The sequence below is a fragment of the Cercospora beticola genome, chromosome 3 (genome assembly GCF_033473495.1).
Source record: "Cercospora beticola chromosome 3, complete sequence".
NCBI lineage: Eukaryota > Fungi > Ascomycota > Dothideomycetes > Mycosphaerellales > Mycosphaerellaceae > Cercospora > Cercospora beticola.
This window is the reverse complement of record NC_088937.1, coordinates 3,069,339-3,091,064: the sequence shown is the minus strand read 5'-3', so window position 1 is coordinate 3,091,064 and position 21,726 is coordinate 3,069,339. Positions and strand designations below refer to the sequence as shown.

The window sequence follows — 21,726 nt, the reverse complement described above, 5'->3', positions numbered from 1 at the left end:
CTAGGAGTCGATACTCGATCACTTGGGCCCAAACTCTTGAGAAGCATCTGCTGTTCGTATCACGCCATTCCATTCTCTACCGCCATGTACAGCATGATCACATGCTGCATCATATGAAGGGAAGATAACTTCACTTCCGCGCAGTCTTGCGACGACCAAGCGACCTTTCCTCCCGCTCGAGATTTGATGGCCTTTACGGGGTCATCAACACGGGCCAAGTGAAGTAGCGGGATGGCTGTAATGGCGACGCGCTCTCCCGATTGCTGGTCACATTCCCAAAGTGACTACTTCACCGGAACTCCAGTCGCCGAACCGGGACGCTCCATATTCGCTGTGAGGATGGAGCTCTGAGCTCTGCTTCTCACTCGACCTTCACCGAGAATTGGCAATCGTACCATCGAAGCACAAAAAGCACCTCCAGCTCCCGCTCTGTTTCTGGTCTTCCACCCAACACCACAACAACTCAGTCACAAACCACTATTGCAACTCCTTTCGATTACCATCAGGACCACTGACAAATAGCGCAAAGTCTGTCGACAGGCTGTCACACAGATCAAGATGAAGCGTCCGCTCGAAGACATTAATGAGGGCGAAGATGTGAAACCTGTCATTGCTGAGGAGAGCGATGACATTGTTCCACCGCACGATGTCAGCAAAGAAGGAACTCCGTCCTCTCCTTATTTCTCAGAGCAATACCGCAACCTCATGGATGGCACAGATGCCATCGTAGGTATGCTGGAAGAGCCCCTCAAAAATAGCAAATATCAGGATGCCACAGTAGCGGGCCTACTCGCCGAGATCAAGCAACGGACGACGAGCAATTTCCCGGAGGAAGTCAGAATAGCTCTGGTCGGTGACATGAAGTCAGGTACGTGCCCTGCTACGGATCAGCTGTTATATGAGCTAACGAAATCCAGGCAAGAGCTCAGTGATCAACTCCATACTCAGTCTCGGTATGGTTGCTCGTCAGGTTCGTGCCCACTCTACACAAAATCGTTCTTTCGGCTGATAAATGTAGGGCGATGCTGGTAGCAGCTGTACTTGGGTCGTACAGGAGTTTGGCTATCTCTTCCCAGGGCAGGAGAAACCATTCGCTGCCAAGGTCTTCTTCTTCTCGCAAGAAGAACAACATGAGATCATACGGAACTTGGTTAGCGACTACTGCCGAGCTTGCAACGGGGATGAAGAGGCTACTGAGGGCTCCAAGAGTACTGATCAGAGCATAGAGGACTTCGCTGTCAAACGCACGGTCATAACAGCTTTTCGCGCTCTCTTTATCAAGCACAACGAGTTCAACACTACGTCTGCAGCGAATGGCTTCCTCTCTGCAGCTACTTCTGGAGATGATGAACACATCGTTGACACTCTATGTGAATGGGCCGATGAGCTCATGTCAGAGACTTTGGGAGAGGAAGCATTCATCTCTGAGGATGCTGCCACTACGCAGACCCTGCTCTGGCATTTGGCCCCGTTCATGACAACGGTCGAGGAGCGTGACGACGAACCAAATCCTTCCCTCTGGCCTCTGGTCAGCCACATTAAGTTCGGGCTCGATGTGGCTCTACTCAAGCACAATATCACTCTGGTCGACCTCCCTGGACTCTCCGACGCCAACAAGACCCGTGTGGCAAATGCGATGAAACATCTTCAGCTTTGTACACATTACATGGTCGTTGCAGAAATCGGTCGTGCCGATGACGACAAATTCATTCGAGATGCACTGAAGAGAGGGCAAGTCACGCGAGGGGATGCGAGGACAATCCTGGTCCTCACCCATTCTGATTCCATTGATGATGAAACCGACGTCACTGGCACCACGAAAGACTTCCAATTCTTGCGAGATCTGGAGGACGAGATTCAGCGATTGGAGCACAGCAAGGACAAGGCAGTGTCTCAGGTGAGATTCGCGCGAGGCGCGGCGAAATATCCATTCATGGCGGAGCGAGACATGCTTGTTGCGGACATCAATGCGCGGACTAGGGAGCATCGACAACGTCGCATTCATATGCGCAGTCATGTCGTCTGCCTTCAAATGCAAGAACTGTATGCGGAGCTTACCAACGATCCGAACAAACTCCCGGTCTTCTGCGTCGGTAATGCAGCTTACAAAAAGTATCAGGCTGGATTCAGTATTGACGATCCCAACCAGCCGGCACTCACTGTGCAGGGCACCAACATCCCAGCATTGCGGAAGCACCTCCTTCTTGCGCCCGCCGAAGCGAAGTTGAACGAAGCGAGACACATGGTGGCTACCCAGCTCCCCATTCTTCTTTCGTGCTTCAGCATGTATGTCTCCAAGACTCACCTCGATCGCAAGGATGAAGTGGAGAGTATGATCATCGAGCCACAGAATCGAATCCCATCGATAGTGGCCAAAATCTTCAAGGGGTTCAGCGAACAAATTGAAGGAGAAGTTCTGGACAAGATCCGCGGCGAAGAATTCGACTGGTCAGGTGAAGCGCAAGAGCTTCTCCAGGGCTGGGCGAAATCATACAGCACACCACAACATCTAGCTTTGCTCAAAAGATATGGGCACAAGAAGGGCCGCGGAAAGAACGCAGCTGATACGTCCTGGACTGGTGAACTCATTTCACTTCGTTCGTCAGAAGTGCGTAGCTTCTTTGACGATTTCATGAGGAACGTCAACGAAGCTCCAAAGAACATAACCAAACAGCTCTATCGACTTCTAGGAGAGACCATGTTGAAGATCAAGAGCGACCCACAGGTCAAACTGATGGCTCTCCAGCCATATCTCGAATACCTGTTCCAAGAAAGAGGGAACATAGGTAACTTCGTTGATCGAAGCGTCAGAGTTTTGCGCAGAGACCTGGGTAATGTCGTAGGAGCTGTCACAGGCGACAATGCTGACAATCACATCGTGATTGCCATGCAACCGATCTACGACCACGCACAGAGCATCAAGGGCAGAGTCGGTACGCCGAAAGATCGCGCGCGCGTCTTCGAAACCGATGTGATCAAGATCGACAATGGTGTCTGGATGAAGGCCCACAGACTTGTCAAACAGCAACTTGAAGAGATTCTTCGCAAGCATGAGGCAGCTCTGCTTGGGGCGGCTGACACCTTCTTTAAGGGACTCCAGGATAAGTTCCACGTCATGTGCTCGGCCAAGGAAGTCGATGATCCAGACGAGATCGAGCTTCGCGAGAAGCTACAGAAGATGCTTGTGTTGGCGAATGAAAAGCTGGCTACTGAGGTCAAACCGGCTGCGGATGCATTGTTCGACGCGAAATAGGGACAACAGGCTCGTCCGCGATGGATGTCACGACTTGCAGCTAGGACTGCATACATCACATTCTTTGACCATTACCCTGTGAGAATCCACCGAGATATAGCCACGGCAGGCTCTGCGCGATCTAGATAGGATCTGATCTGTTGAGTGGAACTACTATGCTTTCAGAACTTTCACACATATGATATGACAAGACCCTATCAAGCTAAACGACTCCAGTGTTCTCGAACGTAACACATACTCAGAAATCGACATTCGATTTGACACCATTCGGATTTCTGGAAGCATATGCTGCGTGCTGTCACGTCACTTCACAAAGGGGATGGTCTTTTCCACTTTCGCGCGTGCTTGTGACTCTGTCGGTCGTGAGCGAACTGTGCTCTTCAAGCGAAAGATGTCAATAAGTGAAGAGCTCCACGGGCATTGAGAGCTTGAGATCGCTGCTGCTCGCCGTGCTGCTCGCCTGCTTGAGAACGCCAACGCACGAAGCAGAAAGTACCGTGCTCGCAAGGTGAATGAGGACCCGGAAGCATATCGCAAGTATGTGCGAGACTCAAAGAATGCATGAAATGCCGAGAATCGCGAGAAGGAGGCTGCACGATCTGCTGCCAACCGAGCGAAGGTTCATGCTTCGAAGCAGTATGAGTGTCCAGACGGTGAGATTACGCTGCAGAGCTCGGAAGCCCTGGAAAAATATCTCAAGTCTCAAGCTCATCAGGATGTCGTCGACGGCGTGCTCAAGGGACCGATCACGAAGTCTGCCGTAGCTGTCAAAGCTGTACGTGCTGCAACAAAAGCGAACAAGACTCATTGGTGTTCTACTTGCTCCAAAGCTTTCAGCAATGACTGTCCTCTCACACATTACTGCGAAGGTGTGCTGCACAAGCGACGCGTTGCGCGTCCTGGCGGCAAGGCAAATTAGGATATGCCTCGATACTTACACGATCTTGATGGCTCTCGTTGCCGCTGCACTTCATACTGGTGCTCTTTCACTGCTTACGACTTTACACGCGCTGCGATATCCGACTCCCTTGCTCTCGATTGTGACGCCTGCCTCTTTCCCAGGCCCTCCGGAGGAAGGTTCGTTGGTTCTGAATATGACTTCCTTTCGCATTCGTACAGCAGTCGCCACTACTACCTTCCACACCTGCCGACACCTTTCTCCGAAGGACGTCGTGACCCAAGCGTCAAACACACCACCGAGCTACGAGACAAACGCGACGCATGCCGGTCTGAGAAGGAGACAGGGTGACGCATACTCAGGAATTGACATTCGATCACTTGACGCCAGCCTGATTTCTGGAGATAATATGCTGCATCCTGGCACGTCACTTCACTCTATATAACCATTTGCACGGTAGGCCCACATGCTGGATCATGTGAAAAGAGGTGGTCTTTTCTTTTCTTTTCCACTTTTGCACGTGCTTGTGACATGTCGCTGACATGTTAGTCATAGTAAACCGTGCTCTTCCAGCATATGATCTCGGCAAGTGAAGAGCTCCACGGGCATCACGGGCGTGAAATCTAACAGATTTGCTTGTGAAAGCACTCCATAGATCCGAGCATGCGATCAGTCACCATGCACCAGGCCGCTCTTACCCTAACCTCTCTACCTCCACTTTTCAACCTAGTCTTGTTCTTGCACAGCCCAACCCAAGACTCAATCGAACTAACCTACCTCCCGCCCTTGCTCAAGACTTACTCCGTACAGTATGAGTGTGAAGCGTCCGCACGATGAGGTGGACGCTCCTGGCGACACCAAGAAGACAAAAGCAAGCGGTGTTGGCGACAACAGCCTTGTTGTGCCACCATACGATGCCGCCAATGAACCGATGCCAGACTCACCCGTGTTTCGCGAAGATTTCCTTGAGATTGAGCGTCTCGTCAGGCGGCTCCTTCATGAACTCTATGGTCCTATCAACCTGAGCAAATTCATCAGCAACGTCGTCAACGGCCTCAAGGAGGAATTTAGGACGCGGACGAAGTCACAATGCCCAGAAGAAGTGTGTATCGCGCTGAATGGTGCCATGCAAGCTGGTGAGATAGAGACATCTCGTGCAAAACCAGCGGCGCTGACGAGATCTAGGCAAAACTGCTACAGCCAACTCGATCCTGAACAAGACCATTGGTAAGGAGGGCGATGAAGGTTACAGCTGCACGTGGGTCACTCAGGAGTTCTGCTTCAAGTTGCTTGACCAGACTAAACCTTACGCGGCTGAGGTACATTTCTATGGTCAAGAGGACCGCAAGGCTCTTATCAGAGCACTGCTGAAATCGTACCGTGAGGCACTATCAACAACCAACGACGATGCCATGGAGGGCAAACGCGACCTCACACACATTATCCACGATCATGCAGTCAAGCAAGCTACCGTCGACGCTTTCATGGCACTCCTCTTCATTCACGACGACTTCAGCACTAGGGAGAACACTGAACTCTTTCTTGCACGTGCTGACATCGAGGGCGAGGACGAGATTGGAGATGAGCTCTGCGACCTGACGGAGGACCTGATGACAGAACTCCTTCACGAGAACGAGTACGTCTTCCTACAGGGCTCGACTTCGCAGAGTCTACAGTACAAGCTCTCAAGGTACATGAGAACCTTTGAGGAGAAAGGAAAGCAGCTGGTCTCTTTCTGGCCGCTCGTCAGCCACATCAAGTTTGGACTGAGCAACAGACTATTGCGCAACATCAGCATACTTGATTTACCTGGAATCACAGATCCGAACAAGATCAGATCTGAAAATGCTTTGAATCATCTACAACGGTGTACACACTGTATCGTAGTGGGCGAGATTGGCCGTGCAGCAGACGATGAGCTACTGCGGAAGGAAGTGAACAAAAGCTATTTTGCTCGAGGATCTGGACGGACTATGCTATGTCTTACCAAATCGGACCAGATCAACGACGCGAATGCAGTCAGTTGCGAAGCAATTGACGCAGATCACTTGGAAACACTCCAAGAATTCGTAGCGAAGTTGGAAGACGAATGCGATCGATGTTATATCGAATCTCGAAATGCACCATCGAGGGAGGAGAAGTTCCGTCTCATGGACGAGAGGGACAAGCTGGATAATGAACTGAGAGAAGCACAGCGCGTGGAGCGTGAGTTTCGAATTGCTCTCCGCAGCAAGAGCGTTACAGCAGCTATAAGAAAAACCTACACTGAGCTGACATCAGACCCGGCCGAACTCCCAGTTTTCTGTATTGGCAATTCGGTGTACAAGAAGCATCAGATGGGGTACAAAAGATCAGACCCCCGACCTCCCACCATGTCTGTCGCGGCAACGATGATACCGGAGCTAAGGAAATACCTTCTCCAACTGCCTGCAGAGGGTAAAATCAACGACATCAAAAACCAGGTATTTGTCCAATTCCCGGCCATCATCGAAGCTCTTCGACTTTACACGTTGCGACGACACATGGACCAAAAGGAAGTCATTCTTGCAGTTGTTCGTGAGCTACAACTGGCTATGCCGGGAACCTGCGAACAGTGGTTTGGATTATCACAATCCGCTACCGATTTCCAAAAGCACGTACTGGGTCCAATGATGTCGCTGGAATATGACTGGACCACCAAAGCGCGGGCTCTCGTGTCGAACTGGGAACGCGTCAACAATACTCGTCTTCATCTTTCAATGCTCCAAAGCGAAGGTAATCGGCATCCACGTGGTGGCGAACGAATTTCCTGGAATGACCAGTTAATCGCCATCGCCAGGGTGGAGATGGATCGACACTTTTACTCATACATGAGAGAAGCTCTGCCCGAGCTCACGAAGAATACGCGGAAGCCGTTCGCGGATGGCCTGCGTGGTATCGTTGTGGGGGTCAAAGGTCGGCATTCGTGCCAACGCGAAACTTGTTGCTTCTGCTAATGGATATACAGCTCACGAACACTACAAGACCATGGGCATGATTCCTTTCCTGTCATACTTACAGACCGAGGCGCGAACCATTAGGAGAACCACGGAGGTGCTCAACAATGCATTGAGAAAGGAAATTGGGTATATCATGTCGATGCATAAGTCGTATGCCAGATATACTAACCAGTGATAATAGCGATATGTTCCGAGACATCACCACCGATTCTCCCAAGAACTTTGTAGCGAAGGCAATGTCGACAGTCTACGCAAAATCAGCGAAGATCAAAGGCAAAGCCGGGGCCGTAAAACAGAGACTCCACTTCTTCCAGCAAGAGGTCACTAGAACCGGTGGAGTCTGGCATCAAGCTCACGACCTGCTCCACCAGGCATTTGTCTTGATCCTTAAGGCCCACAAGACTCGTATCGAAACAGCAGCGGGAGAATTTTTCGAACGTATCGAGAGGACATTCGAGATGATGTGTCCGGATGAGACAGAAGAGAGCGAAGAGGAGATTGCTCTTCGAAAAGAGCTCAGCTCGCGTCTCGAATATGTCGAGCGTCAGCTCAACAATGAGGTGAAGCCCAAGCTGCTCGAGATCCTAGGCATTCCAGAGCCAGAAGACTAGCAATGTGTCTAGTCAGCATGGGACGATCGGGATGCGAGTTGATTTCTATACGTTGGCGAGGCATTCTGCAGTCCGAACAACTCAAGGGCAGAAAGATGAACTGTCATGCCCGATAAAACACCAGTTCGATACCCACCCGATCCCGAGCCACACTGCGATATCCGGCAGAAAGTGCCGGAAGACGTTGAACATCGGATGGCAAGCTCGGTCTTCTATGATGGAATCTTTCAACGGTAGAACAGAGACCCTATGACCAGTGTCAATGTCCTACCGAAGATTCACAATTTGACTTCCACAGAGTATCCGTGAGGAAGTGGAGATTGGGTTGGACAGGTTCCCGCGTGAGAAGACCATTGTTCCCTGCAAACGGGTGATTGAGTGGTTGTACAAAAGGGTTCTGGACTTTGGATATCCTTGCTTTTCGGAGGCATTGGGCATATATGCTTTTGCGGAGGAAGTTCGTGATATGAGAGTGTCTCTGAATAGGCCGCGGGATGAGCTCATAATATATGATGGCAGTGGCCGATGTGGGTGAATGCACGATTGTGAGCTTACGGCAATGATCCGAAGCCAAGCGGGCGTGTTGTCCGTGAGGGTGAGCGCGGTGCCTGGCACGGTTGGCACGGCTAAAACACCAAAAGCCAATTCCTTGCAGGCCGTTCATGCACCTCATTGGCCAGGTCCCGACACCTGCACTGCGCCTGCCATCATCCGTTTCATATCTGCTCCTGCATACCGCACACGAGAAGTCGCTGTTCTGCGTGCGATGCGATGAAGCAAACGTGGCCGGAATACACATCCTTCACCCGTTGTCTCCTGTGCCGAGGCGGGTGAGAAGTTGCAACGGAAATCGGGGGTCTGCAAGGGCAGCAGCATGGTGCTTCCCACGATCTGACTTGCGCGAGTGCACGGCTGCTATTTAATTAGATGCGCTAGCCGCTTTGCTACTTTGAGGCTCCGCGCGAAGCTTGCTGCTGCGAGCTGCCAACTTTCTACCACTAACTAACTAGTTACTGGTTGCACCGGCGACACCACTCTTCTCTCTCACCACGCCTAATTCCACACCGCACACACTCGCTTTGCTGCAGCATCACTGGAGTCGAATCCGAAACTGCGCATCGTCGCTGCAATACCATCGAGGACCCTGACCACGACGCGACGACCGTTCCGCGAACCTCGAGAATCGCAGCCGCGCGATAGGTCGCCCGGCTCAGCCTTTCGTCGCGATCGACGACGGCTTCGACCACCTCGCGACCTTCGAAGGAGAACAACGCTTCTTCTTCGTGAAGCACAATCGCCATGTCGCAATACGGGAGATTTCACGACTTTTGTCGTGATAGTGGAAGCGGATATGCGACGATACCAGTCTGCAACCTATTCTTGGAGTCGCGTGCTCGCGGAGGACAAGCACCGTATTTTGGCGGATGTCAGCTCACGGGCATCCCTCTGAGCGGTGACCGCTATCTTGCGAACTTGGGTATGTGGATGCTGTGAGCGTGTACTCCGTCCGGTGGATTGACTCCTCGACAGGTTCGATACTGGTGGCTGGAATCGCAATTCTGACATCGCTATTCCTGCTATGGCGGTCTGATAGGAAGAGAGCCGCTGTCGGCAGAAGGTATGCTCTATGCACGCTTTCGGTCTGGCGCCCAGCATGATCACTGACATGTGCCCTGCAGAGAAATGCAATTCTTCCTCCTTGGCTTCATCATCATCATGATTTGCGAGATCTTCACTGTGGGAGGCTTTCCCTTGGATGGAGCTGTGCGACGAGGCTTTTCAGCTGTACACATCGCCGCTGTGGTAGCGACGACCTGGATCCTTCTCATGAACGGCGCAGTTGGATATCAACTAATTGATGATGGAACACCTCTCTCACTGGCACTGATTTTCGGCTCTGCCGCAGCCTTCTTCGTTGGCACCGGATACATTGCCTTCGATACTGGCTTCAATTGGACCGGATACTGGAACGACACGCTGACAGATCCCAACCAAGCCTACGCGCTGTACACCCTGTACCAATTGGTTCCGCTGGTCTTCTTGGTGATCTTTTTCATCCTGGAGGCTGTGCTTGTGCTCAAGGTCCTTGGCGAGAAGCGTCCAATGCGTAAGTTCTCGCAGAAAAGTGCTGTCCCGATCCTGTTACTGACATTCACGTAGTGTTCTTGGTCGCTGCGGCCCTGCTCTTTGCCATCGGCCAGATCTTCCAGTACGTGATTAGCGTGCACATCTGTGAAGGCACCGATGGTAAGATCAACGGAGGACTATTCGAGACATTGTTCACCTTCCTCGCCGTCGTTACGATATGGACATTCTGGTCAAGCATAACGGAGGACGACTGGCCGATGCCGACGACAAGTGGCGGCAGTACATACACTTGATGTTTTGGGTCTGGGTAATATGGATGATAGATCATCCAGCTTTTTGTTTCATCGCAAGCGTCGGCGACGCTCTCTGCAGTCTCTCCATACAGCACTGCTGTAGGATGCTGAGCAGCTCTCGTGGCCATGCACGGCTTCCGTCGCAGGATAAGATTGGGGAGCAAGCGTGGGCGTTGACGAAATCTACGAAGTAATGTGTGTGCATAGCAAGCGAGACGTGAGATATCCCATACGCGTTGAATCCGAGAGATGTAATAATGCATGAGCCTCTCTCTTCTCATCACTTGTCTCACCTTCTCCTTCACTTTTGTGGCTCCTCTGCCATTCGGCAAGCGCGGTTAGCTAGTGGGTTGTTTACCTGTGCCCCACATTTGAACTCCTTCCACTTCAAACATCGTCGAGGCAGCACAACCACAAGATTTTGCGAACTTGTGCACGCCATTGTTGTGTCGCCGGCTTTTGCTTGAGTTGCCTCTCACACGCGTGAACGGTGTAGTACCTTCTAGATGTGTCCCTGGGGTTGACGCGTCGCACATCGCGGCACCCAGCGGAGAGCTTACCGAACCACAACCACCATGGCTCACGGTAATTTGTTCGTCGACGAAAGCTCTGACGAGGACTCGATCCGCACAGATTACACGACTGACGATGATCCCGAGAAGGAGTACGACATTGAGCGGGTCTTAGATTACGATGAGACACTCGAAAAATACCTTATCAAATGGACTGGTTATCCAATTTACGAAGCCACGTGGGAACCACGCGATGGTCTTCCCGAGGAAGACAGTGAGATCTGGACTGACTGGCGTCAATTTCTCAAAGACGTCAAGCAAGGCAAGAAGCAACCCTTCGACAGAGCTGATTGGAACCGTCGGTGGCAAGCCCACAGAGCCGAGAAGAATCAGCGGCGAGCTCGACGAAATGCGAAACGACGTAAGAAGGGCCTTGAGACTCGGCCCGACACTTTGGAGGAGGAAGAAGAGCAGGCACTCCTAAATGAAGCCAGTGATGACGAATTTGAAGAAGAAGAATCTGAAGAGGAACCTTTGGCGAAGAGAGCAACGACTGTTCGCGCTGCACCGCAGCAGGTGTCTCCTCGGAAAGGCGTAGCACAGAAACTCAAGAGAGCTCGGTCCAAGCAGAATGACGATGGCGTTTCTAGCGAGGAATCGAGCAGCTCAAGTTCTGAGAGCAGCAGAGATTCGCTCATTGATGAGCTGATCACTTCGAGGTCGCGTAGGCAGCCGCCGTTGAAAAAATTGCGGAGCCCACAAAAGGAAACGGAACGAGAACGATCTCAGCCTCAGCCTGCTGTTGCAAAGTCTCCCAAGAGACAGCGTCCGGCATCAGATACCACGCGCCGGACTGTGCCGATCACGAACGAACGCAAAGAACCTCCCAAGCAGCTGCCGAGACCAGCACCAGCACCAGTACTACCAGCTCAGGATGGGGTCGCACGGAAGAGTGCGCCTGCCACTGCGAACCAGGGCGCAACAACAGCTCGAGCTAAGAAGTCGAGAAATGTGATGGCGAACTGGGACGCGAACAAGCAAAAGCGCAGGCGTGTGCCGGCTCCCTCTGAGCTCTCACACGATGGAGCACAGCCTAGGTTTCAACATTTGCGAATGCAGCATGCTGTGCAGAAATTTTCTTCACGCTCAGAAGCTGCACCTGATATTAATGCTCTGGACATCATTGATCCGAAGACTGGCAAGGTGATCAAGGCGTCCAATTCATCTACAGACCGGATTGTGGCAAGAACAGCATCCATGGGAGGTGGACAAGTGCCTCCTGCTCAGTCAAGCATTCACCCTGTTGCCGAGAGTAGAAGTATTGGCAGCGCATATGCTCGGCGGACGCCACCTCCTGCTGCTCGTGAGAGCTCACTTCCTGACGCTACCACGGGCCACACGAGGCCGACAGTGACAGGCTCCATCGGAACAGCGGGCGTGGCAACTAATGTCACGAAAATTCCAGCCATAGTCGCTGAAGATGGCCGAGATCGCCCTGACAGAGTCACATGTCGATTCTGGAGCGAAGGCAATTGTTATTACAGTGCCGACGAGTGCTTCAATCTACATTTCTATCCTCCTGGAGACGCAACGAAGATCAGTGGTGAAGAGGCCGCCAGGCTACGATTACCCCCTAAGAACCAGCCTTACAGATTCCACGAGCTGTTCTGCCATTTCTGGCGGTCACATGGCAAATGCAACCAAAATGCACATTGTAAATATGCGCACTACGATACAGGGTTCGATGCACCTCCACCCAAAGTGACTGTAGAAGACGCCCGAGCAAGCCAGGAAGCATACTTGGCAAGACTTGCTGAAATCGCTCAGAAAAATGAGCCGATGTCGAGAGACCCAGAAAAGGTCAGGGTACTTTCCGACATGTCCTATATACCACTTTCAAAACTGACATGCCACTTCTGGCGAACCCAAGGAGCATGTTTGAAAGGAGATACTTGCAAATTTGCTCATTGGGACACCGGTTTTGACGCTCTACCGCCCGGGACCATTAGAAAAGTGTCCAAATCTGCCACGTTTCCAGCGCCTTCCGCAAGCGGTCCGAACTTGGAGCTTCTCGCTGAGCATAGGAAGCTAGCAGGCATCCAAGATACAAATGCTGGAACAGTTGGCGTTCGAGAAGCAGTCCAAGCCAGCGCGCCGCAAGTGCCAGCACTGTCTACGGTATCTCAGATATCACCGGACATAGTCATGTCTCCAACTCATTTAGTAGGATCACCTGCACACCCAACACCCAACGAGGCGATAAGGCCATTCGAAAGCTGGAACTCACCATGGCATACGAACGGTGCAGCGGCAGCGGCAGTGACATTGAATGCGAGCTTCAAGCTGTACCATGCGGGCGATGAGCGTCCCCATCGAGTCAGGGCAAAGTTCGAAATGATAGGTGATCGTTCATTCATTCGCATGTTCGGATCCGACCCAATTATTCGCGCTGGACATGCTGTGCTCAGCGGCGACGTGCAGGCTGTGCTGTGGGACAGCATACGACAGAGCAACGAGATTGCTGCCGGGTTTCTGCATCTCGATGTGGCGGAGGAGGATGAAATGGCTGGCCTTTCCGAGGTTTGCAAATTGAATGACTGCGGCATTGTTGCCACAGTAGTGGGCTACTCTTCAACGATACTGATCTACCCAAGCGACGCAGAGCCCTGGAAGTTCCTGGATGGCCCCGACATGCCTTTGAGCAGTGCCTCTTTGAAATTCTACGCCTTTGACGGGGTCCCAGCCCTTCAAAGAAAGCTGCAATCCACCGATGCTCCTGCACCCGTTGATATGCAGCCTCTGCATTCAATCTTGGGCAGAGATTTCGCACATCTTGATGTGGAAAAGCTCTTCGTCAAGAGTCCGGACGCTGTCTTCTTGATGATTCCATCCACACACAGTGCTATATCTGAGGTCTACCGGCAGATCTTTACCGGCATGAAGTGCAAAGTGTACCACTCAGACACGGCTGGAGCATGGGACTATTTCCGCAGAAAATACAGAACGGGTGTACTCTTGGTCCACACTGACGTGCCTCTCTGGCAAGTTCCTGGCCTGGCGGAATGGTCCTCACAAGCTACCGCAGTGTTTACTGTAGGTGTTGACGAGGCTGCAGCGATTCTGGAAGATCGCAAGGCAACTTTCGGATGCACTCGAATCCTAGCACTTGGCAACGCTGTGTTCCTCACGGATGATCTACTCGTCTACCATCCGGAGAGAGCTACAGAGATAATTCAAAACTTTCTCGACGCCAACAGTTTCAAGCCTGAAGGTGCCGAAGCCAACAAGATTCTTGCCCGGCCTGGGCTGAAGCAATTCTTGTTGAAAAAATTCATCGACTGCGAAAAGCCGGATGAGCGGTGGATTCGATTGTATGGTGCCGTTTGTGACCTCTGTCCGCCTGATATGGAAGACGGAGTGGAATCTCCCAACCCACTTCCGAATGCCAACTTGGTATCAGTTGATCCAGAGTTGTTGCCGGATTACGAAGGCTTGTGGGAGACAGATGAAGCTGCTGCGACAGACTTCATGATCAATTGGTTCGCTGGCTGGGCTCTCCTGAATACTAGCAGATTCAGAAGATTCGTCGTGTGTTACCTTCCGAAAGCTGCCTCTTCGAATGAAGACCCAAAAGCGGTGGCACAGGACATAGAGTCTCGGGGATGGACTGAGAAGTACCAGCATATTAGCGTCCTGACTCCTGGCCAAGTGGCCAAGAAGATCATTCGTCCGAACAAGCACAAGGAACATGTCAGGACGTGGACGAAGTGATGGGAGGAGTTCATTATGATCGTGGGCCCCAGAGACTCTAATCGATCTGTCTTGAAGCGCTGTGCAGAAGCCTGATATAAATAAAATGCTGTACACAATCAACATGCTAATCTCACACCCTCTCCGCATCCTCCGCATGCCCAGTAGGCCCACTAGAACTATAATCCATCGTCACAAAACACCGATCAACCTCGCCTAACCCTTCCGTACAATACTGCAACGTCTCAGCAATATCATGCGCATGGTAAAGTTTCGTATGCGGATCCATCAGCACATCAATTTCTACCCAGACTCCATCTCCAGCATGATACGCCGTAACATTTTTGAACCCCGCCACCACAGGACTAAACCTATAAGCCACATACATTAATTTCTTCATAAATTCTGTGTCGGCCGCCTGGCCTGAAAGTCGCGTGATATTTTCGAAGCAGGTCGAGGCCCAGTCTACGATGATGAAGATTGATAGCACTGCGGCGCCTGCGGGATCTAGCCACCAGACATCCGCGTAGTATCCGATTAACGGGAAGAGGAGTGACAGTGTATTGAAGTTGACGTCCGTTTTGCAATCTTTTGCGAGGGCTTGGACTTGAGTCGTTTTAATTGGCATGCAACCGAACCAGATGATTCCTTTAACAACCACAGTAGAGACCAGTGCGCCGATGGCATAGTTCCCGAGAGGTTCGGCTTCACCTTTGAGCGGCATGAGTTTCTCCACGGATTCTTGAAGGATTTGGAGGAAGGAGATGACCATGATGATGGAGAAGACGAGGATACCGAGGGGTTCGAGGCGTTTGCGACCGACGGGGAAGGTCTTTTGGAGTTTGTCTAATCGCCAGCTGACGAGCTTGTTGGTGGACCAGACGATGAGGGTGCAGAGGAGATCAAGCGCAGAGTCGACTAAACTGGCGATGAGGGAGAGGGAGCCGGTTGTCGATGCTGCGTAGATTTTTCCTGCTAGGAGTAGCACATTCGCAATGACGTTTACGTTGATGGCCCTGGAAAATTGTCAGTCTGTAGGCTCGAACAAGCAAAGCAGCGACAAGTCTGTTACCATTTTGCTCGTTTCTCAGCTTTCGCCCGCTTCTCCTTCTCCTCTTCAGGCAGGAGCTCATAGATATTGCCAGCAACGTCCTGGATTCCTCCTCCTCTTTCGCGTGTTCCATCGTTGTCCGGATCGGGATCCATGCTCTCCAGAACATCGTCCGCGACTGCCATCACAATGGCATCGACCTCCAACCAGTCATTGAGCCTATCGTTCTGCTCTGAATAGAATTTCCTGACTTTCTTGTTCTTTATGGCTTTCAACTCTTCATCAGATTTCCGAAACTCTTCCAGCTCATCATGATTGATTTGAGTCAAGAGCTTGTTCTTCAACTCTTCCCGTCTCTTGTCTTCTAGAGCTGTCCTCGCTGCGTCCTTGAACCTCCAGATTCCTGGTTTGGGCCCTTTGATGCCGTTGGTTAGGTCGACTCGTGGTCTGGCATTCCCGTTGCCATTGGCCTCGCGATATCCTTCGTAGTTGTCATATCCTGCTCCTGATTCTAAATCCCCATTGCCGTATTGTTGACCTCTACTTCTAGGCCTGACCTGACCAGAACTCTTCGTCCTGCTATTCGGAGGCTGCGGGAGAGACCTTTTGCCAACCATAATTCGTCTCTGTACGAGCTGTACTCCGCGGATGCCTCAGGGCTAAGCAGCAAGAAGCCAACAAACAGAGCAAGGGCAGGGAATAGAAGAGTAGCTTAACAGTAAGGAGCGCGTATCAGCGCGTCAGAGCAAGAACCTACCTGCATATATTTCTTGGCCTTTCCCAGTTTCGCTACGCGACGCCAGACTGTTTCGGGGCCACGCAGGATCGATTGTGAGGACGACGATGACGTGGGACGCTCAAAGGACGCGTTCATTGCTGCGCGTGCGTCGGCCCGCCCGCCGAAGAGCCTTTTTGGGCATGCCGACAACCGGACGATGACGACAGCTTTTCACCTGTGACGCCGCCGTCATGGGTTCTTTCAAGTTGTCGTCGATTAAGAGCTGGTCCAGCTGGGCAGGACTTCGAATTTCCAGCGGCGGAGTCGTTGTGGGAGAACGTCGCGCCGTGAAGAGGTGAGCAAGAATTGGATCTCGTTCCTGCGCGGCTCAGCTAAAGTTCCAACCCACAAAGCTTGTCGACAAGCTTGGCACGAATCACTGGCAGGTACAAACGAAGTGATGAGATGGGCGGTCAGCAGTGATACGTGGATGATACTGGCAAGACTGTCGAATTCTTTCTGCTCAATAGTTTCAGATTACGATCACTTCTCTCAGGTGCTCATGTTACATCTCAATCGTCTGCCGTAAACCTGTAGGCAAAATGCTTTTCGGTCCTTGATATAGCCCCAACGCCATGCAAAGTCGCACTGTCCTGTGCCGACCATTTTCGAATCGCTTCAATGTGTCTTGGAAATCTCATCAATCATGCCTCCGTCGTGGTCCCACTCGGTGCAGTCGTTCATGACTTGAACACCTTCTCCAACGCATCGAGGAAGATGTCTGCGTGCTTCTTCTGGAAGATGAGCATAGGTCGCAGACGGACAGCACGCTCACCAGATCCACCAATGTTGATACCCACTCCCTTGGCCTTCTTCAGGACCTCGTCACGGCGAGGAGAGTCCCAGGCGATGAATGTGCCTTGGCCCTTGCCACGGAGGTTCTGAATCTCGCCAGGATACTGCTTGCCAAGGTTCTCAAGACCATTGTAAAGGTACTCGCCAGTGATGGCAGTGTTCTCAACCAAGTTGAGACGCTCGATCTCGTTGATGATAGCGCGGAAGAGCAGGGCACGAGCTGGGTCACCCATCCAAGTCTGGAAACAATGAGTTAGTTATGAGCATGTTATGCGAGAATTGTGGACTTACGTTGAATTGACGGTAAGGCTTGTTTGGCCTGAGCTCTGGGTTGCTGAAGTAGTAGCCAGCGGTCTGTGCCTTCTTGCTGAAAGTGACCATATCTGGAGCATGCTTGAGGTTCCAGTGCTCGTGAGCCCAGAACTTGCCGGTAGCACCAACACCGGTCTGGACTTCGTCGACGATGAGAAGCACGCCGTGCTTGCGGGTGACATCACGGAGACCGTTGAAGAATGCTGGGCTAGCATGGTTGTCGCCACCCTCGGACTGGATGGGCTCGACGATAACGGCAGCAGGCTTGTTGTGGTAGTTGAGGAGAAGATCTTCAACCTCAGCCAAGCAGCGGGCCTCCTCCTTTGCGTTCTCCTCAGCATGCTCCTCAAGTGGGTACTTCAATGCTGGGAAAGACGCTTGAGGCCAGTCAAAGGCAGGAATGTCGAGCTTGTGAATTGGCTTGGAGCGAGTGGTAGAGAGCGAACCAAACAGACGGCCGTGGAAAGCTGTGCGGAAAGACAGGATCGACATGTTGTTCGGCGAACCAGGAGATTGGTTGTTCATGGCAGAGGAGATCTCCTCAGCTGTGAAGTCAACCTCTGGACCACCACGTTCCTGGCGACGCTTCCACATGAAAGCGGCCTTGTATGCGAGCTCGTTGGCGTCCGAGCCAGCTTGTGCAGTGAAGACCTGGTCGCAGCCCTTTGGAGCAGCCTTCAGGATACCAGTCTTCAAGATGTGTGCCCAGTCATGCTGAGGGAAGTTTCCAAGAGCAGGTCTGTTGATGATAGCAGAGGCCATCTCTGGAGTGGTTGCAGCAGCCAGCAGGTTTGGGTTGCTGTAGCCAACAGGAATGGACGCGATCTGGGCGTAGACATCGAGAAGCACGTTGCCATCCAAGTCAGCCAGGTAGTTTCCAAAGCTGTTCTGGTAGTTCGCCATCATGTTGAGCGATCGCGTATCGAATACTTGATCAAGCTCTGCTATCGCCTCTTGTGACTTTGGACCAGGAATCTGTGTTCGTACAATTGGCCCGGTAGGCTCGTCTGGGAAGAGCGACGGCTCAGCAGCGTCGGATACGGCAGATCTGACTGCTGCGGCAGCGCTGGCGTTGTGCGAGGGTGACTGAGTGGCCATGGTTCGGCGAACGATCGTTGCGGGACGAATCGAGGAGCGGAGTGCTGGCTGCAGACGAGCAGCATTTCTCATGAAGGAGGCCATGATTGTCTTGCCTGACTATGGTAGTACGAGAAATAAGTGAGAAAGCAGGCAATGAGAACGCAAGAGGAAAACGGCGGCATTGCTACAGTATATGTATGTGGGGAAGTGATAGAGCTCGCGACGTACCCTTGCAAGTTCAAGGTTGTAAGCTAGCCCAAATTGGCAGTGGCAAGCGGCGCCCTTCAACAGCACAAACAGCGGCTCAGCCACCGGGCCGGTGCAGAGGAAAGTATTCCCTGGAGGTTCTGCCAACAGCAGGGCTCGCAGCACGCGTGCTACCGGCATAAAAATTGTGACTAGCAACTTGGGTGACGGCATGTGACTGTCCGTCGCCATGGCATTATGGCACTCGCAGCGGCAAAAAGGTGGCAGAAGGACTAGAATAAATATCGCCTTATCGCAATTCTCCAGCAACGATCACGGGATCAAACTTCTAGTTAAGCCGAACAAGTGCCTTGCACTCCTTGGACGTACTGTCAACGCCGGATATCTATAGTATACACTGTGATGTCCCCTTCCAACGCCTAGCTTAAACCTCAATGAAGCTTTTCATCAGTCTGCTATTTTCGTGAAATTGCGCTCAGTATCCGAGCGAGACCTGAGACTTCCAGTTCGGGTCGAGGGTTTCCTCGAGTGCGAGAACCTACATGTTTAGTTAGTAATGTGGTTCATTATAGTCGGCCTATGGGGTGTCTTACCAGTGCTGTGCGAGTAGGAATGTACACTTGCAAGAAGTTCTTGCGGTTGTTCCACGCAAAATCAGTCGTGAAGAAGCGGGTATCGTTCTGTGATCGTCCGAGACCTCCGAAGGCCGGGTCGTCAGTGTTCAAGACGACTCTGTAAGTTCCAGCCTGTTCAACGCCGACACGGTAGTCTGTGAAAGAGCTGGAAGGATGGAAGTTGAAAATGAACAGCAGGCCGGCACGCTCGAAGACGACCACCTTGTCATTTTCGTTCTTGAGGCTGACATATGCTTGAGGTGAGTGCAGCCAACCATACTTCTGCTCGGTCCACTGCATGGCCTTGTCGAAGTCGTTCAGGAAGTGATAGCGGAGAAGCTTGTCTTCCACGAGGTTGAACTGTCGGCGGGCGTAGTGGAAGCTGTTGCCGTTGCCCTCGCGAGGGAAGTCCAGCCACTCTGGATGGCCGAACTCGTTGCCCTCGAAGTTGAGGTAGGCTTCGCCTCCGAGCGAATGTGTGATGAGTCGGATCATCTTGTGCAGCGCCATTCCACGCTCGATGACGGGTGTGAAAGGCGTGAGAGTGGACATGTTGGTGTACATCTCGGCGTCACACAACCAGAACAGCAAGGTCTTGTCGCCGACCAGCGCTTGATCGTGACTCTCTGCGTAGGCAATGGTCTTCTCACCATGACGACGATTCGTCAAGGTGAAGCAGAGTGCTCCCATGTCCCAGTCAATGTCTTGCTTCTCTTTAAGCCACTTGATGTACAAGTCTGGTACAGCCATGGCAAGTCTGTAGTCGAATCCTATTCCACCCAAGCTCAACTTGACACACAGACCGGGCATTCCGCTCACGTCCTCGGCGATCGTGATGCAGTCTGGATAAAGGTTATGCAACATCTCGTTGGCCAGCATGAGGTAGACTACGCCTTCCTCATCGACGCTGGGGCCGAAGTACTCGTGGTAGCCTCCGCTGAAGCCAGTGCCAATGCCGTGGTGCTTGTACAGCATACTGGTGACACCATCGAATCGGAAGCCATCGAATTGGTACTCTTCCATCCAGAAGCGCAAGTTGGACAGCAAGAAGCGCAGGACTTCGTGATGCCCGTAGTTAAAGAGCCGCGAATCCCACAACTCGTGCCGGCCACGAGCTCCCTCGTGGAAGTAGAGGTGGTCGCTGTTGTCGAACATGTTGAGACCGTCTGCAACGTTTTTGCTAGCATGCGAGTGGACGACATCCAGCAGTACTGTGATTCCCATTCCGTGTGCTGTGTCGATCAACTCTTTCAAATCGTCTGGATGTCCATATCGCGATGATGCGGCAAAGAAGGAGTTGATCTGATAGCCGAACGAAGCGTAGTAGGCGTGCTCCATGATGGCCATGAGCTGAATTGTGTTGTACCCCAAGTCTCGAATACGAGGCAGTGTATTTTGAGTGAACTCTTTGTACGTAGCGACCTTGGGGTCCGGGCTCGAGATACCGACGTGTGCTTCGTAAATTCGTGCGCTGAGTGGCTTCGCCGGGCGAGGATTCTTCCACTGATATTTCTGAGGCGGATTCCAGAATCGTGCGTCGTAGATGGGCGAGACTGACAGATCTTGTGTCACTCGAGTTATCCATGCCGGCAACTTCTCCACTCTTTGCCCATCGTTTGGCACCACCATGCTAATCTTGATTTTGCTGTCGTGAGGAATTGCTGGTTGGCCATTGACGGCGGGCAGTTGGATTTCCCAGACACCGAATGCATCTCGCTGCATCTGATGGCTATCTCGGTTCCACTCGTTGAAGTCACCGATGAGGTAGGCTCGCAGGGCAAATGGTGCCCATTCGCGGTATGTGATGGTGTTGTCTGGCGACACATTGAATCCGAACTTCTCGTAGCCGCGCGAGAACTTCTCGAGACCGCCTTCGTGCTTGTCGATGGTCTTGATCCAGTTCTGGGTCTGCGTGAACCTCGACTTGAGGGCGCCCGTGTATGGCTCGAGCCACGGATCAAGCTGGACGATGCCCGTGCCGTCGTTGGGCACCTGCCCGTTCGGCTTCGCCATGACGCTGTCGGGCGACGTCTCGTTCAGTTTGTCGGCCATGGTGAGTGGCGGCGGCGAGGATGGGGTCTGTCAGCAGTGAGGTTTCTCGTGAAGACGACGTGCAGTGCAAAGGAGTGTACTGGGAATTGTGAGCAGAATGCAGTGTCAGTGAGAAAGTTCACGCAGAAAGAGAGGGCGATCTGGCAACAATAATATTGGCAGCGTCTCGCGCGCAGCTCTCTCAACGCTGGGCCATCGTCAATGCTCTCGCGCTCAACCCCACCGCAAGAGCTATGTCATTGCAGGGAAGCGGTCCGACTTTCCTCAACCAATCGAGATAAACGTCCTGCGGGCTGTTGGGCCAGAAACTCGCTGCTGCGCGCGGTGGCGGCGTGTTGGTCGGCATGGCGAGAGTGGTTGGGCGCGTTGCTGCGCGCAGCCGCTGCGCAGAGCTCAATCAACAGAAAGCAGACGCTGCGACGGGAGAAATGAGCGTCGCAGGCCGTCCAGACTT

The 21,726-nt window shown here is 52.4% G+C and overlaps 7 protein-coding genes across 7 annotated transcripts; 4 read left to right on the top strand and 3 right to left on the bottom strand.

The window, feature by feature from the left end:
• Window positions 1-558: 558 nt before the first annotated feature.
• RHO25_005198 (uncharacterized protein) lies at window positions 559-3,253 on the top strand (the record flags this gene model as incomplete). The annotated part of the gene is made up of 3 exons (XM_023596105.1): window positions 559-868; window positions 918-970; window positions 1,019-3,253. 3 exons carry the CDS (start codon window positions 559-561, stop codon window positions 3,251-3,253), a joined length of 2,598 nt encoding a protein of 865 aa, XP_023456771.1.
• A 1,709-nt stretch (window positions 3,254-4,962) lies between these two features.
• On the top strand, window positions 4,963-7,740 carry RHO25_005197 (uncharacterized protein; the record flags this gene model as incomplete). The annotated part of the gene is made up of 4 exons (XM_023596104.1): window positions 4,963-5,287; window positions 5,337-7,085; window positions 7,138-7,255; window positions 7,311-7,740. The coding sequence occupies 4 exons, from the start codon at window positions 4,963-4,965 to the stop codon at window positions 7,738-7,740; spliced, it is 2,622 nt and encodes an 873-aa protein (XP_023456974.1).
• Window positions 7,741-9,039: 1,299 nt separating this feature from the next.
• RHO25_005196 (uncharacterized protein) lies at window positions 9,040-10,121 on the top strand (the record flags this gene model as incomplete). The annotated part of the gene is made up of 4 exons (XM_023596103.2): window positions 9,040-9,217; window positions 9,271-9,358; window positions 9,420-9,847; window positions 9,901-10,121. 4 exons carry the CDS (start codon window positions 9,040-9,042, stop codon window positions 10,119-10,121), a joined length of 915 nt encoding a protein of 304 aa, XP_023456770.1.
• A 575-nt stretch (window positions 10,122-10,696) lies between these two features.
• On the top strand, window positions 10,697-14,404 carry RHO25_005195 (uncharacterized protein; the record flags this gene model as incomplete). The annotated part of the gene is made up of 1 exon (XM_023596102.1): window positions 10,697-14,404. The coding sequence occupies one exon, from the start codon at window positions 10,697-10,699 to the stop codon at window positions 14,402-14,404; it is 3,708 nt and encodes a 1,235-aa protein (XP_023456973.1).
• Window positions 14,405-14,516: 112 nt separating this feature from the next.
• RHO25_005194 (uncharacterized protein) lies at window positions 14,517-16,051 on the bottom strand (the record flags this gene model as incomplete). The annotated part of the gene is made up of 2 exons (XM_023596101.2): window positions 14,517-15,399; window positions 15,456-16,051. The coding sequence occupies 2 exons, from the start codon at window positions 16,049-16,051 to the stop codon at window positions 14,517-14,519; spliced, it is 1,479 nt and encodes a 492-aa protein (XP_023457745.1).
• An 841-nt stretch (window positions 16,052-16,892) lies between these two features.
• RHO25_005193 (uncharacterized protein) lies at window positions 16,893-18,501 on the bottom strand (the record flags this gene model as incomplete). The annotated part of the gene is made up of 2 exons (XM_023596100.2): window positions 16,893-17,246; window positions 17,299-18,501. The coding sequence occupies 2 exons, from the start codon at window positions 18,499-18,501 to the stop codon at window positions 16,893-16,895; spliced, it is 1,557 nt and encodes a 518-aa protein (XP_023457744.1).
• A 580-nt stretch (window positions 18,502-19,081) lies between these two features.
• On the bottom strand, window positions 19,082-21,272 carry RHO25_005192 (uncharacterized protein; the record flags this gene model as incomplete). The annotated part of the gene is made up of 2 exons (XM_023596099.2): window positions 19,082-19,144; window positions 19,200-21,272. 2 exons carry the CDS (start codon window positions 21,270-21,272, stop codon window positions 19,082-19,084), a joined length of 2,136 nt encoding a protein of 711 aa, XP_023457739.1.
• Window positions 21,273-21,726: the final 454 nt, after the last annotated feature.